The sequence below is a fragment of the Phasianus colchicus genome, chromosome 31 (genome assembly GCF_987193195.1).
Source record: "Phasianus colchicus chromosome 31, bPhaCol1.hap1.1, whole genome shotgun sequence".
Taxonomy (NCBI): Eukaryota; Metazoa; Chordata; class Aves; order Galliformes; family Phasianidae; genus Phasianus; species Phasianus colchicus.
In genome coordinates this window covers 244,215-259,644 of record NC_143466.1, presented here as the reverse complement: position 1 = coordinate 259,644, position 15,430 = coordinate 244,215, and the positions used below count along the sequence as shown (strand labels likewise).

The 15,430-nt window shown below is 55.2% G+C and overlaps 3 protein-coding genes across 9 annotated transcripts in view; all 3 read right to left on the bottom strand.

The window, feature by feature from the left end:
* The window catches only part of LOC149914094 (uncharacterized), a 155,188-nt gene extending 153,461 nt beyond the window's left edge, over nucleotides 1-1,727 (bottom strand). For 3 of the 7 annotated variants that reach the window (XR_016460611.1, XM_090127657.1, XM_090127656.1), the window contains exon 1: nucleotides 36-1,279. Coding sequence is in view for 2 of the 7 variants with exons in the window: in XM_090127657.1 (XP_089983783.1) it covers nucleotides 36-866 (831 nt within the window). In the remaining 5 variants the exon portion in view is untranslated. Of the gene's footprint in view, nucleotides 1-35 lie in introns of all 7 variants that reach the window. The other 4 variants (XR_016460612.1, XR_016460613.1, XR_016460618.1 and 1 more) reach the window with 3 other exon arrangements.
* A 357-nt stretch (nucleotides 1,728-2,084) lies between these two features.
* LOC149914093 (uncharacterized) lies at nucleotides 2,085-6,252 on the bottom strand. Its single transcript, XM_090127521.1, has 3 exons — nucleotides 6,201-6,252; nucleotides 4,388-4,802; nucleotides 2,085-2,356 (listed from the first exon to the last, which is right to left on the bottom strand). The coding sequence occupies exons 1-3, from the start codon at nucleotides 6,250-6,252 to the stop codon at nucleotides 2,086-2,088; spliced, it is 738 nt and encodes a 245-aa protein (XP_089983647.1). The 3' UTR covers nucleotide 2,085.
* Nucleotides 6,253-8,805: 2,553 nt separating this feature from the next.
* On the bottom strand, nucleotides 8,806-14,241 carry LOC149914092 (zinc finger CCCH domain-containing protein 11A-like). The gene is made up of 7 exons (XM_090127662.1): nucleotides 12,111-14,241; nucleotides 11,346-11,469; nucleotides 10,806-10,868; nucleotides 10,468-10,554; nucleotides 9,840-10,178; nucleotides 9,457-9,533; nucleotides 8,806-9,335 (listed from the first exon to the last, which is right to left on the bottom strand). Exons 1-7 carry the CDS (start codon nucleotides 12,162-12,164, stop codon nucleotides 9,279-9,281), a joined length of 801 nt encoding a protein of 266 aa, XP_089983788.1. The 5' UTR covers nucleotides 12,165-14,241; the 3' UTR covers nucleotides 8,806-9,278.
* Nucleotides 14,242-15,430: the final 1,189 nt, after the last annotated feature.

Genomic DNA, 15,430 nt, shown 5'->3' with positions numbered 1-15,430 from the left:
TATCCCCCCCCCGCCTTCCCAGCCCCTCACCCCACCAGGCTTCCTCCCCTGTCCCGGCGCCGCTCTCCGTCCCTCCCGGCTCCGGCTCTGCTGTGCTCAGCACCGCTCCCGTCGTGCCGCGGTTCCGTCTCGGTGCTGCCCGGACAGCTCCGGCGCGCAGCGGCGGTGCGGGGCGGCCAGGGCTGCGGGAGCGCCGCCGCCTGAGGGGAGAAGAGCTCTAGGCCGGCTGCCAACGGCCGTTCCCGCGCGCCGCGCCTCAGCCAATCGGAGCCGGCGCCGCTGCCGCTGACCAACGAGAGCCCGGGGGCGGAACGGATCGGCACGTGCCCAACGAGAGCCCGGGGGCGGGACGGACCGGCACCTGACCAATGAGAGCCCGGGGGCGGGACGGACCGGCACCTGACCAATGAGAGCCCGGGGCTGGGACGGTCCGGCACCTGCCCAATGAGAGCCCGGGGGCGGTGCGGCGTTACGCTGCGCTGTTGGTGGGAGGAGCGCGGCAGGGGGCGGGCCGTGGGTGGGGCCTCGGGGTGCGCCCTACTGCTATAGGGGGTGCGAGATGGGAATGGGATTGACAGGTGGGAGGTGGGGCTTGGATGTGGGGTTGGGATATGAGGTTTGGAACTGGGCTTGGGATGTTGGATGTGCACTGGGATGTGAAATGTAGGGTTGGGGTGTGGGGATATGGATATGGGGTGGATATGGAATGGGAGATAGGAAAATGGAATATATATGGGATGGGCTTGGGATGGACATGGGACCAACACTGAAGAATGTGGGATGGATTGGGGATGAAATATGGACACGGGATGGGATTGGGATGATAGTGGCATGGGATAAGTAGATGGAATGGACATGGGATGCATGTGGGGATAAGGATTCGGAATGGCTATGGATATAGGGTTAAGGATGGGGATAGGATGTGGGGGTATGGATATGGGATGGGTTTGAGATGGCTGTGGGGTGGATATGATGGATATGGGATGGGATAACGTTGTGGGATACGGACGAGGGATGGCTACGAGATGGAGCTGTACTGGTTATAGAGCCATAGGGGCGATGGGGCCAGAATGCTGCAGTCACCTCTGTCCCCAGAGTTCATCCCCAGTGTGACACATGGAGCCCCACAGCCGCTCCTCTGCCCTTTATCACTTACATGGGGAGGACATCCCCCAACCTCCATTATCAAAAATAAACCTTAATTAGAAAAGTGAGGGGTGTCAACCCCGCCCCATGGGAACAATGTTTTCTGTGGGGGAGGGCACAGATGGCGTCTCCAGAGGGCTGTCCCAAACACTGGGGGGTGTTCACAACTCTAGGATATGACACCACCAGGGTGCCATGAAGGTGTCCCAAGCTTTGGGGTGTGACACAGGGATGTCCCCAATTTTGGTGGTGTGACATTGTCATGTGGTGTTCCCACTTCCCTGGGAAGTCCTCCAGGTGGTCACGGTGTCCCCAGCTTCGGCTCAATGTCCCCAGGGTTTTTTTTGTCCCCTCTGCATGACGGTGACACCCGGCGCCAGCTGCCAGGAGTGACGCCCAACGGTGATGACACCGCATCACGGCTGTGCCACGCTGGTGTCACACAGTCCCCTCTGGTGGTGGCACAGAGTTCACCACCGTGCATGTCCCCGTCCTCATGACAGACGATGGTGACAGCACCAGAGGTTTCCGGTGTCACCGGGTCCTGCGGTAGGCAGGTCTGGAGGGGTGACAAACAACAGTGAGAGGCTCAGTGACAGCATGGTGACAATGTGGTGCCGCCTGTGCCTGCCCCCATGTGATGGTCAGAGTACAGGGAATGGTGTCACCCGATAGATGGTGGCACACAAGTGATGGTGACACCAGATGACGGTAACAACAGTGACAGCCAGGGATGGGGACGCTGCGTCACGGCTGTTCCACATCGAGGTCACCCTGTGTCACGGCGCCACCTGAAGACAGTGACATTCAGTGACACCCAATGGCATCCAGTGAAGGTGACACCCAACAATGGTGACACCACCGACCCCATGTCACACCCACAGCAGACCCCACATGTCCCCCGACTGTCCCCTGCCCCCCTCCCTGTACCCCTCCTCGTCACCTCTTCAATGAGGATGGCACTGTGCTGAAGTTGTGCCACCATGGCAGGGGGGACAGCATGGGACAGTCATGGACAGCCAGGGTGACAGCGTCCAGGAGCTGTAGGACGCGGATGGGGCTCTCAAGGTACGTTGGTACGTCCCCAGGTTCCACGGTTACGGTGACAGTGAGAACTTTGGGGACAAGTGGTTGTCCGGTGTCACCCGGTGGCCCTGGGGGGATTGTTTCCGTGGGGCTTTGCACAGGGATTGGTGGGAACCATCCATTTCTGAAAGGAAGTGGCAAAAAATATACAAGAAAAGTGACATAGTATTGATTTTAATGGAAACAGACATTATTGGGGGCGATCCCACGGGGACAAAGAAGAGCGAGAATGTGTCACTATGTGAGGTTGTCCTCAAAATCCCCACTAGAGACCTCTGGAGGACTCCAGGAACGCCTGGGGACCCCAAGACACCCATGGGACATCTCCAGACCCTTCCAGAAGACAATAGGACCCTCTGAACCCACCTGAGGACCCCCCCACATTCCACAGGATCATTCTGGGACGTCTGCAGACCCTTCTGGATGAATCCAAGGACCCCCTGGATCAATTTGAAAACCCCCTGCACCCTCCAAGTCCTCTCTGGGACATCCCCAGAGATGTCTCTGATGACGGGATGACTCCAGGACCACTCAGACCCACATGAGAACTCTCTGGACCCTACCAGACTCTACTGGCACATCTCCAAATCATCCCAGTGGCTCCTCGGAGCTCCTGGACCCATCCTGGGAGCTTCCAGATCCTTCCAGGGACCCCCAGGACCATTCTTGGGACCCCCTGGACACCCCAGGATCCCTCTGGGACATCTCCAGATCCTTCTGTATGAATCCAAGGACACCTTGGATCCACCTGGGGACCAACTGGATGCCCCAAACCCCTCTACAACATCTCCAGATTCTTCTGCATGCCTCCAGGGGTATATAGGGGGGGGCTCGTGGGGAATCTATGGGCGGAAAGGTGTGAGTGGGGCTTCTGTGAGGTGGAAAGAGGGTCTGGAGGTGGAGAAAGGTTGGAAGGGGAAACTGAGGGATTGTGGAGGGCTTCTGTGGCGTGGAAAGGGGCTCTGAGGATGGAGAGAGGGGGTTGTGAGGGGGAAAAGAGCAGAACGAGGCTTCTGTGAGTGAAAAGGGGGCCTGGGGATGGAGGGGTACATTGTGGAGGGGAACTTGAGGGGTGGAAAGGGGGCTTCTGTAGGGCAGAAAGGGGGGTCTGGGAGTGGACGGGGGGTTGTGTGGGGGAAAAAAGGGGTGAGTTGGGTCTCTGCTGGGAGGAAAAGGGGTCTAGGAATGGAGAAGGGGTGGCAGAGGAAATCTGGAGGGTTGTGGGGGGCTTCTATGGGGTGGAAGGGGAGTCTGGGGGACACCTTAGGGAAGTATTGGGGGGGAGAAGAGGAGAGTGGGATGTCTATGGGGTGGAAAAAGAGTCTGGGGGGAAACTTAGTGGCTTGTGTGGGGGAAAGGGGTGAACAGAGTTTCTACAAGGCAGGAAGAGCATCTGGGGGTGGAGGGAGGGGTGGGAGGGAAGAGCCAGGGGTTGTGCGAGGCTTCTATGGGGTCTGGCTGAGGGAAATTGGAGGTCAAAATGAGGAACTGACTCCAGGGGTCAGGGAGGAGCGCACAGGGGGTTACAGGGACCTCTAGGGGTCAGAAAAAAGGGGCCAGGAGGTGGGAGGAGAAGGGAGGACACGGGACCCTGGGGGTCAAATAGAGGGGAATGGGGGGTGGTAGGAGACTCTGGGGATCAGAATGGGGGAATTGGAGTGGGGGCACTCGGGGGGAGGAGAGGGAGTTCGGGGGTCAGATAGAGGAGACTGGGAAAGGGGGGGACTCTAGGGGACAGAATGGGGAGAGCGGTGGGGGGGTGGGGGACACCAGGGATCAGAACGGGGGACTGGGGAGGGATGAGGGATCGGGGGGGGACCCTGGGGATCAGAATGGGGGAGGCACAGAGGGGAGGGGTGGAAGAGGACTACGGCGATCAGAACGGGGGGACTGGAGGGGAGGGAGACCGGGGGGAGGGTGTAACCCCGGGGGGCACACAGAGGGACTGGGGGGTGCGGGCGATCAGCGGCAGGGGGACAGGGGGGGAGGGCAGCGAAAGACACGGGGTGGGGGAGGCGGCGAGACGCAGGGCAGCCGCCCCCGCCGAGGGAAGCCCCGAGCACCACGGAGACCCCGCGGGGCCGAGACAGAGCGGCACGCGGCCCCCCCGCCGCCTTCACCCCGGCCCCCGCCCCGGCGCCCCCCGAACACCCACCTGTAGGAGCCGAGGCGGCGCCCGGAGCCCCGAGGCGCCCCGCACCGCTTCCGCACGGCCGCCTCCTCGGGCCGCGGCGTGATGACGTCACTCGGCGGGGACGGCGCGGCGCCGTAGCGACGGACCGGCGCTGAGGCGCTGAGGCGCCGTCGCCGTGGCGACGCCGTCGAACGGTACCGCTCCTGCGGGAGCCGCGCTGAGACGTGCGGCGTCTCCGGCTTCCCCAGAATCGCTGTCTCCAGGCCGATTCCGAGCTGCTGGCGCTTCTTGAAAGCCGAGCGCGCATCTCTGCCCGGTTTTCTCACGGCTCCTGCGGCGGCATCTCTGGCCACTTTCTCCTCCAAGGAAGAACCGAGCGGTGGCCCGGCCGGGCTCGGTGCGTGGGATGTGAGAAGGGCACAGCCCGGAGCAGGACCTGAAGAACGAGCTCAGCTCACCGCTGGCACGTGTTCTGTAGTCCCCCGGGTGCTGCAGAGCTGCGCTGGACTCGCTGAGCAGCACGGCGTGGTGCGGGGATGTAAGAGAACACAGGTGCTCGGTAGACTTGCTGGGGCAGGAAGCTCTCACTGACGCTAAACTCGCTGAAACGGAGTGACTCGTTCAGGACACGTGCCTGAAACATATGCTGGTTCTCTAGGCAGAGCTGCCGGACAGACCTGTCAGCACTGGGAATTAAGCACGGCAGTGAGATGAAGCCAATGATGCGTTCATGTAAGAGCAAGAGGTGCTTTGGAATGCCTTTATGGCTGCACAGCTCCTCGGGAAGCAGTTACACCTGCCAGCTCAATAAGAGCTGTCCCGTAGATGCTGTACAGCTGTGGAGCCTTTGCCCACCTGCACTGCATCTTTTAGATGTATCATTGAGAGGAATTGAACCAGCAAGGCTTCAGGGCTGAGCTCTAAGAATGGAAACTCCCTCAACTTTTGGAAGAGACCGGGTTTCTAAGGTCTTAAGACCTGGAGCTGGCAGGGCACACCCCTCTTGTGCCTTTCCCCTGACTGGTTTTTGGGAGACAGCAAATGGACACCCCTACAAGAAGTCTCAGGGTGTTTCCTTCTGACACTCTTATTATGGAAGTAAGAATACATTCCTGGCTCCATTTTGCTCTTGTGTCAGAAGGCAGAGATTTAAGCTACCTAAAGTCACTTTTCCACAAACGTTCCCACAGAAAGAAGCATCCAACATCTCTCTGTAGCTACGGAGACCCTGACTTCTCAACCCTTTCCAGGTATGTTTTACTGTCTCTTTCCAAATTTAGAAACGGCAGCTGTGCAGAAAAACATGCCACAGATCCTGAAGTGTGGGCCAGCGGGGAGTTTTACCCCGTCTCCTCCCTGATGTCAATCTGAAGTGATCTCCTTTAGTCTTCAGTATAACAAACGCATCCTGTGACCGTGCTTGAAGACAGTCTCCCTTGAGTGTTTTAGCTGAGCTTGGTTAGCGCTCTTAAAACCAGCTGTGCAAGTGCTGCTTTCCTCCCCACTGTGAGGGATTGCTGTCAGGAGCCAACCAGTTATGCCAGGCACATCCAGCAAGGAGCTGCTGTGGCACGATGGGCGCGTGGAGCGGCTGTCTTCCAACCTGTCCTCTGCAGCAGTCAGCATTCTGCAGGTTACTCTTCCCCAGTTTGCAGAACGAGTATCAGAAGTTGATGCTCTTTTGTGAAAGAGTAAATGTGGGTTGAAAAAAAGGCAGTGTGACATTCCTGACTGCAGATGGAACAACAGCACAGATGCTGCCAGCCCCGCAGTAAAAGCTGGACTTGTTAATGAAGCAGCTTATCCATCTGTGTCGGGCTGTGGTAAAACTCACCCGCTGGCCCACCTGGACCTTTGCCCACCTGCACCGCATCTTTTAGATGCATCATTGAGAGGAATTGAACCAGCAAGGCTTCAGGGCTGAGCTCTAAGAATGGAAACTCCCTCAACTTTTGAAAGAGACCGGGTTTCTAAGGTCTTAAGACCTGGAGCTGGCAGGGCACACCCCTCTTGTGCCCTTCCCCTGACTGGTTTTTGGGAGACAGCAAATGGACACCCCTACAAGAAGTCTCAGGGTGTTTCCTTCTGACACTCTTGTTATGGAAGTAAGAATACATTCCTGGCTCCATTTTGCTCTTGTGTCAGAAGGCAGAGATTTAAGCTACATAAGTCACTTTTCCACAAACGTTCCCACAGAACGTGGACCTGGCCTTTGGCCTTGTTGGAACTCATCCCATTGGCTTCAGCCCAGCTCTCCAGCCTGTCCAGATCCCTCTGTGGGGCCTCGCTACCCCCAGGCAGATCCACACTTCCAGCCAGCCTGGTGTCATCCGCAAACTTCCCAAGGGTGCACTCAGTGCCCTCAGCTCATCAAGAAAGATCTTGAGGAGGACAGGCCCCAGCACCGACCCCTGGGGAACAGCACTGTGACCCACAGATACCACTTTTCTCACAGATACGTGACATTTTCATCCGGGAACACTATTTTAGTCCCCTACACATGATCTCTTCCACCAAAAAACAAGGACATTTTCTCCCAGGTAGACCACTTTTCTCCTAACTATGTGACCGATTATCCGGGAAATACCCATTTTTTCCTAAAAATATGGCGTTTACTCCCAGAAATACCAGCTTTCTCACATACATGTGATCTTTTCCCCCCAAAACAAGACATTTTCTCCCAGAAATACCACTACGCTTAGAAATACCTCACGTTTCATCCCAAGAATACTACTTGACGCTCCTCAGGATCACACTTACTCCCAGAAAAATGGCAGTTTCTTCCAGATAGACCAGTTTTCTCCCAAATACATGACATTTTCTCCAAGATAGACCACTTTTCTCCCAAAGACGGGACATATTCCCCCAGAAATACCAGCTTCGTCTTAAAAATACGGCCTTTTTTCCCAAAATACCAGCTTTCTCACAAACACCTGTCATTTTCCAACCAAGGATGCTACTATCTCCCAGAAACAGCAGTTTTCTGAGAAATACCTGACATTTTCTCTCAAAAGTACTACTTGACACTCCTTAAGAGGACATTTTCTCCCATATTTACCGTATTTTCTCCCCAAAGGACCAGTCGTCACACCAAAAATACCACAGTTGCTCTCGAATAGAAGACATTCTCTCCCACCATTTCCGAGTTCTCTCCCTCAAGTATGTCATTTTCTCCCAGAAATACCACATTTCAGTGGTAAATTTCACCTTCTCTTCCAAAAAGAGGATATTTTCTCCCAGAAATACCCCTTCTCTTAGAACTACCACACGTTTTCTCCCAAAAATACTGGATGACAAAACCAAATGGGACACTTGCAACCAAGAAGAGGACTGGCACAACTGCAGAGCGGTGCCATCCTCATTGAAGAGGTGACGAGGAGTGTACAGGGAGGGGAGCTGGGGACAGTCGGGGGACATGTGGGGTCTGCTGTGGGTGTGACATGGGGTCGGTGGTGTCACCATTGTTGGTTCTTCCCTTCACTGGATGCCACTGGGAGTCGTTGAGTGTCACTGTCTTCAGGTGACACCGTGACACAGGGTGACCTCGATGTGGAACAGCCGTGACGCAGTGTCCCCATCCCTGGCTGTCACTGTTGTTACCGTCATCTGGTGTCACCATCACTTGTGTGCCACCATCTATCGGGTGACACCATTCCCTGTACTCTGACCACCGCATAGGGCCAGGCACAGGCAGCTCTGCGTTGTCACCATGCTGTCACTGAGCCTCTCACTGTTCTTTGTCACCCCTCCAGGCCCACCTAGAGCTGGACCTGGTGACACTGGAGTCCTCTGGTGCTGTCACCATCGTCTGACATGAGGATGTGGACACGCACGGTGGTGAACTCTGTGCCACCACCAGAGGGGACTGTGTGACACCAGCGTGGCACAGCCGTGACGCGGTGTCATCGTCATCGGGTGTCGCGTTCGGCAGCCAGCATCGGGTGTCACCGTCATGCAGAGGGGACAAAAGGACCCCCTGGGGACGTTGAGCCGAAGCTGGGGACACTGTAACCAGCTGGAGGACTTCCTGGAGAAGTGGGGACACAGCATCGTGCTGTCACACCACCAAAGTTGGGGACACCTTCATGGCACCCTGGTGGTGTCACGTACTGGAGATGGGGACACCCCCACAGTGTCACCCCCACGGACCACTTTGTTCCCATGGGTCGGGGGTTGACACCCCTCACTTTTGCAATTAAGGTTTATTTTTCGATAATGGGGGTTAGAGGATGTCCCCCCCCATGTCCCCATGTAAACTAAGCATGCACGCTGCAGTTTTCAGCCTAGGCTTTTAAGAGCAAAGCCAGAAAATTCCACACCGCTCAGTACAAAGCTGTGCGATGATGAGAGTGACTCAAGCTCTGCCCAAAGGATGAAAAGTAGCATCAAAACGGCTGAAGAGAGGGGGGACAATGAGGCAAGCTAGCACTGCAGAGAAGTCAGGAGAACACCTCTGCCTTCCGGGATCAGGCAGCCGGCGGAGCCTCTCTTCCCCCAACAGAGACGCCTGCAGGGTGAGGGGCACACGCTCACTTCTGCTCAGTGCTGCCCCGAGAAACTCAGACAGCTCGAGACAGCTGTTCTCTAACTCAGCGCGCCTGTGCTCAGGCCGTGCTACTCGCAGTTCTGTGCACGTGCTTTGCAGGCAGTGCGTTTATGGGCAGGGCCAAGGACTGGTGCATCCATTGCTTCTATAACCTGCAGCATCCCCTGATGGAGATGTGGGAGTTCTGACCCAGCGCCGCGAGTGGAATAACGAGGAGGTGGTGCAGCAGCTCACTGAGTGCCACTGGACAAATCAGGCCGTGCGCTCTTTGTGAATACAAAGCTCCAATTGTTTATTGATGGACTGCAACCAGAGTGCCAAGTTGGGCTGCTGCCACGAAGCCGCTGCCTTCTGATGCTCCTCCACTCAGTCCTTCAGCTGCAGCTTCTCCATCATCTCCACAAGGCTGTTCATTGTGGAGGACTGGAAAGAAAGAAAGCGAGCGTCAAAGTAGGACACCGCTTCCCCCAGCATTCTACAATCCCCTTCACGTCTGACAGACAGAGAACAACAAGAGCCGTGTCTGTGCTCACCGAGGACTCACCTCTGCACGTGCAGCGGCAGCTCTCAGAGCAGCCTTCTTCATTTCTGCTCTCCTCTCTTTTTGTCGTTGTCGTCTTGCTATAGAGAAAGAGGAGAGAAATTCAGTTTGTCAACAGCAAAACCGCGGAAACATGGGTACATGAAAACAGGCTAGGAAGCCTCTCAGGGAAGGGTATTTCCAGTGGGACAAGCAGAAGGCCGTCATGGATTTCATGGGAAAAGAGAGGGTTACACTTTCTGGCACTTCCTTGCCATTGGACTCGGCAGCCTTCTACTCTTTTCCCCTCTCCGCAGAGAGAAGGAGAAAGCAAAGCAAATCCTAAGCAAACTCCATGCACCTGATAAGGGAAGCACCTCACCAGGGCAGCTGCAGCACCTTCCTACCTCTTCGCTTTGAGGTCCGGAACCGCTCAGTCGGTGCTGGGGCAGGCCCAGGGTGTGTTGCTGGAGCTGGCACACCGCCTCTGCTCTGATGTGGGCTCTGAGCCTTCTCCCCATCGCGCTCCACCTTCACTTGTTTCTTGGCAGGCCACAGCTCTGCTTTTTGCTCCTCTTCCTCCACTCCCTTGCGCTTTCTTGCAGCCATGGTCTTGGAGAGGGAGTGGTTGTCAACTGCAGGGGAAGGTCTTTCCCCTCTGCTGGGACCTGCTGTTCCAGGAAGCCCTCCTGGAGCCTGGAGAGGAGCTTTCGCGTACATCTTGCCGTTTGGCTCAGCACCTCTCCCTGTTCAAATCAAGCAAGGGGAAGCAGCAAGATTAAAAGAGAGTCACACACTGCCTTCGGTCTGCAAAATGGGCCACAATGCTAGGAACTCTCGAGTGTTCACAGCAATGGACCTTGGGATCTTGGCTGAACTGTGGGCCATTTCCAATTGGGACAGGAAAGGCAACTGTAATCCCCAGGGATTAAGATCTCAAGCAACACGCAACGACAGCAGTCCCAGGAAAGGACAGACAGAAAGCCTAACTAGAAAGACAGTGCACCAAACCCAGATGCTGCTGTGTGTCTGTACCTCTCTTGGGGGCTGTGCCACACTCCATGCTCCTCCCCTGGCTTCCTGCAAGGCTGCGCTTCACTGCAAGCCTGCTTGCATCAGCTTCTGTCAGAAAGGAAACAAGAAAGACATGAAGAGCATCTCTTTGGAGGAGCATTTTAGCACAGCCAACCACAAACTTCTGCTCCTCAAGCGTAGTTTCTTCAATTGGCCTTTCTGCTGCTACAACGCTGTGCCATTTCTGCAGTCAGCACAGATCTGCAGTGCCCCTTCTTTTCTCCTCCATCCCACACAGCCCTTCATGCAGCCCTATTTAGAGGCAGGTACCCACACCACAGCTCACAAGAGCTTCTTACCTGGGGAGGCTTTCCGTTTCCCCCCAAGCCCAGCACCATTCCATGGACGCGCAGGCTCCGTCCCTACAACAACAGATTGTGTGTTGATTTCACAGACACCAGGAGCAGCACTGTCCTGTTAGCCCACGTCCACCACAAAAACCAAAAGACACTCTTCTACAGCCAGAACAGAAACTGATCTTTAAACTGCAGTGCGCTTGCACAAAGCACTACTGCTCTCATTCCCGCTCAGGTGGCAGCAGAGGAACCCCAGTCTGCCTGACAGCTCTGCATGCTGCAGAGCAAAGCTGCGTCAGCACACAAAACGCTATCAGCTGCAAAAGTCGAGGCACGGATTTTTTGTCCCTACAGGGAATGCACTCAGCTCTGAGCACCACCACTTACACACACACTTCTGTCTCACTGCTGCCATCTGTTGCTGTCGGCCTCTCTAATGCTTCCACCATGGTTACCGGACACCCCTGCAGTGCTGCACCGCTCAGAAGTAATACTTAAAATGCATTCTTCCATACTTCATGACAGAGGACTGCAGAGACTCACTTTTGCGTGGTGCTAAGGATGGTCCGTCCCCATCGCGTCCCTCTGTGCGCTGCAAGGCGCTGTTGGATCTCTGGCAGCCTGCTGGGTGCTGCTCCCTAGCACAGGGAACTGCGCCGCGCTGCTTCTGAGGACAGAAATAAAGGAAGGGCCATGGAAACGGCCACCCAACGTTTGCAAAGAGATGCAGCGTTCCAGATGGTGCAAGAGGTGGGTATCAGAGTGCTGAGACGTTAGTTATCACTAACGGAAACATTTGGGAGCGCATTCACAACATCTGCACGCGCTGCAATTTCTGGGCATATCCAGCTTTCTCATCGTTCAGGTGGAGAAGACGGGCGCTCTCAGACATCACTTCGGGGGGTTAAACCAACACACCTGCAAACACCAGCATTATTCCGAGGGAAACAGTGACTTCAGGTGCCACAGTTCAACCCATGCAAAATTACCGTACACAGCCTTAGCTCTTCACCACTATTTCTTCCCCACCCTTTACTACTGCAGGCAGCTAGAACTAACTTCTCAGCAGAAACCCGGGGCAGCTGGCAAACCATAACCAGGTGCAGCTGGCAGGAGGGCAGTGCCCGCTCTCTGCTCCCACCCTGCCCCAGCAGGTTAAGGAGCCTGGCAATGCTGTCCTGTTGCTGCAAGTGCACAACCCAGCCGCTTACTGAGCTAACAAAGGACCAGCAGGGCTCCCCCTGCTCCACCCCTTCCCCTCCAAAACCAGAGAAAGGAGAAACCCAAGCGAAAGAAACCCAGCCATACCTTTCCACGCGCAAAGCAGCGATGGCAACTGCGTCCGTCTCCCTGCTGAGACATGCTGGGGAACGTCTCAGGGGAAGCTCAAGTTCCCGGGGTCCCCTCCACAGGGACTGCCCGCACTGTTGGAAAGAGCTGGCTTCACTCTCTCTTCAAGTGCCTCGATCCCCAAAATCTCCTTTTGGAAAGGAAAAAGGAACCCTAAGGAAAGAACCTGCAAGTGAAAAACAGTGAGGAAGAAGCATTTTCCCAGCATTCTTCTGCTGTGCAGTTTAGACTCTCGGGCAGGGCAATGTCTCGAAACCAGCTGGTTACAAGGACTGTCCCCAAAATACACCCAGCTCCTGTACAGCTGCCATGATTTCTGACAGCAAGCGTTCTCCATCTCCTCAATAGTTACGCGCCTTGAAGCACATGGCTGGTGTTGCTGTCCTGAAGAAAACTCCCTCTGTCTCACTGCCAGCCGGGACGAGGGCTGATGCAGCGTGCCCACCCCAGCCCAGCTTTCCTGCTGAGACACCTCCCGGCAACCACCCAGCACCAAACCCAGCTCACCTGCTCGGCCTGCTCAGCCTGAGCTGTGCCCAGCTCACGCACACGCCGCAGCGGTGCTTCCGACGGGCTCTCGCAGGGTGATCTCTCAAGGAAAGCTCACAGCTCAGTCTCTGCGTGCAGCACACTCACCAGAGCACCAGCTCTGCTCACCGGCTGTGCCACAAACGCTCCCACCTCGGCGATGACTGTGACCTCAGCGAGTGCCCGCATCACTTCTGTGCTTCCATCATAAGCAAAGGGCGTGCTCACCTCCCAGATCCAAATTTTAGGAAACCAACACCACGGTCTCCCAACGGGTTTATTTAAGTAAAAGAACAGAGAAATTAAGATGACCCTCATGCAGCCACTTCTTGCTCAGGTGCTGCACAATCGGACCAAGGAGATGTTACCCCCAGGCTGCCTCCAGCTTGGAGGATTTGAGCTCCCAAGCAACCAGCAAGCATTTGGACGTGCCCTCCCCCTGCTTTTTACAAGGACAGACGAGTCCTTCTTGGGATGCCAGCTATTCTGCAAAGGCGGAATAGCTCTGTTCTTGGGCCGCAGCTCCTTGGCCACGCGCTTCTCAAATACTGGGGCTGCATTACCTCCTGGGCATCCACACGTGCTCCGACTCTCCCGCAGGGTTTCTGGCTTCCTGCTGGGGAGCTTCTCATCTTCTGCAATATCATTCCTGCCTCCTCTGGTACCATCCTGGGAGATGCTGCAGAGCTCATGAGCCTGAACTACCTTCCTCCCATCAGCAGCTGCTCTTGCTTTAAAGAAGTGCCAGCACCTACGAATCAGCTTGGAGAAAGTAATTCTGGGGACCCAGAGACACTGCAAGTTTCAATGCAGCTCCCACAAGAACGCTGCTGTTAAATCCGTAGAATCATAGAATGGATCAGGTTGGAAAAGACCCGAAAGATCATCGAGTCCAACCGCAACCTGACCATACTCCCCTAACTCTAACAACCCACCACTCAATCATGTCCCTGAGCACCACATCCAGAGCTCTTTAAACACGTTCAGGGACAGCCAGGACACATCCCCAATTAGCCAGGACTGCTGAAGGATGATGGAGAGCGGCTTGGCAGCCACGTCTGCCAACCCCCTCAGCACCCCAAGGTTCAATCCATCCGGCCCCATGGCTTTCAAAGCAGGTTTTGTTTCTTTAATTATTGTCTCCCATTCTATCTTTTCTTTTAGAAAGGAATCTAAAAGATGAAAAGTAAGAAAGTACTAAACAAAATGAATCAAAAGAAATGAAAAAAGGAAAGAAAGGGGAAGAGATGAAAAGAGACGGAAAGAAAAGGGGAGAGGGAAAGAAAAGGGGAGAGGGAAAGAAAAGGGGAGAGGGAAAGAAAAGGGGAGAGGGAAAGAAAAGGGGAGAGGGAAAGAAAAGGGGAGAGGGAAAGAAAAGGGGAGAGGGAAAGAAAAGGGGAGAGGGAAAGAAAAGGGGAGAGGGAAAGAAAAGGGGAGAGGGAAAGAAAAGGGGAGAGGGAAAGAAAAGGGGAGAGGGAAAGAAAAGGGGAGAGGGAAAGAAAAGGGGAGAGGGAAAGAAAAGGGGAGAGGGAAAGAAAAGATGGAAAACAGAAAACAAAATGAAAAAAGGAAAAAAAGGAAAGGAAGGGAAGAAAAGAAGAAAAAGGAAAGGAGAAAAAACCATCCTTCCATCACCATTGCTACCACAAGCACTAAACCATATCCTGTAACTCCTAATCCAGATGCCTCATGAACACTGCCAGGGACGGCGACTCCACCACCTTCCTGGGCAGCCATTCCAGTGCCTGGCTGCTCTCTGAGAGAACAAGTTCTTCCTTATGTCTAACCTAAACCTCCTCTGGTACAACTTATGGCCATTTCCTCGGGTCCTGTTTGTTGCCTGGGAGACGAGGCCAAACCCCTCCTCATCACAGCCTCCATTCAGGAAGTTGTAGATTGCAATGAGGTCTCCTCTGAGCCTCCTCTTCTCCAGACTGAACAACCCCAACTCCTTCAGCCGCTCCTCGTAAGGCCTGTGTTCCAGACCCCATACCAGTTTTGTTGCCCTTCTCTGGACACGTTCCAGGGCCTCAATGTCTTTTTTTGTAGTGAGCGGCCCAAAACTGAACACAGCGCTCAATGCGTGGCCTCACCAGGGCTGAGTACAGGGGGATGATTCCCTCCCTGCTCCTGCTGGCCACGCTATTTCTAATGCAAGATGCTGTTGGCCCTCTTGGCCACCTGGGCACACCTCTGTCCCTGGAAAGGTGATGGAACAGCTTGTGCTGGATGCCATCTCCAGACAACTGGAAGAAAAGGAGGTTATCAGGAGTAATCAGCAAGGGTTCACCAGGGGGAGGGCATGCTTGACCAACCTGGTAGCCTTCTACGATGTTGTCACTGGCTGGGTGGATGTAGTGCATGTAGTCTACCTTGCTTTCAGCAAGGCGTTTGATACCGTCTCCCACAACATCCTTATGACAAAGCTGAGGAAGTGTGGACAGATGAGTGGACAGTGAGGTGGGTTGAGAACTGGCTGACTGGCAGAGCGCAGAGGGTCGTCGTTGGCGGTGCAGAGTCCGGTTGGAGACCTGTAACCAGCGGTGTTCCTCAGGGGTCGGTGCTGGGTCCGGTCTTGTTCAACATCTTCATCAATGTCCTCAATGAGGGAATAGTGCTCACCCTCAGCAAGGGTGATCTGTGAGGCCCCGTGTACTGAAAGGCAGCCACACGGTCTCCCATGAGCCTTCTGTTCTCCGGGCTCAACAAGCCCAAACCTCTCAGTCTCTCTCCAAAGGAGACATTCCCGA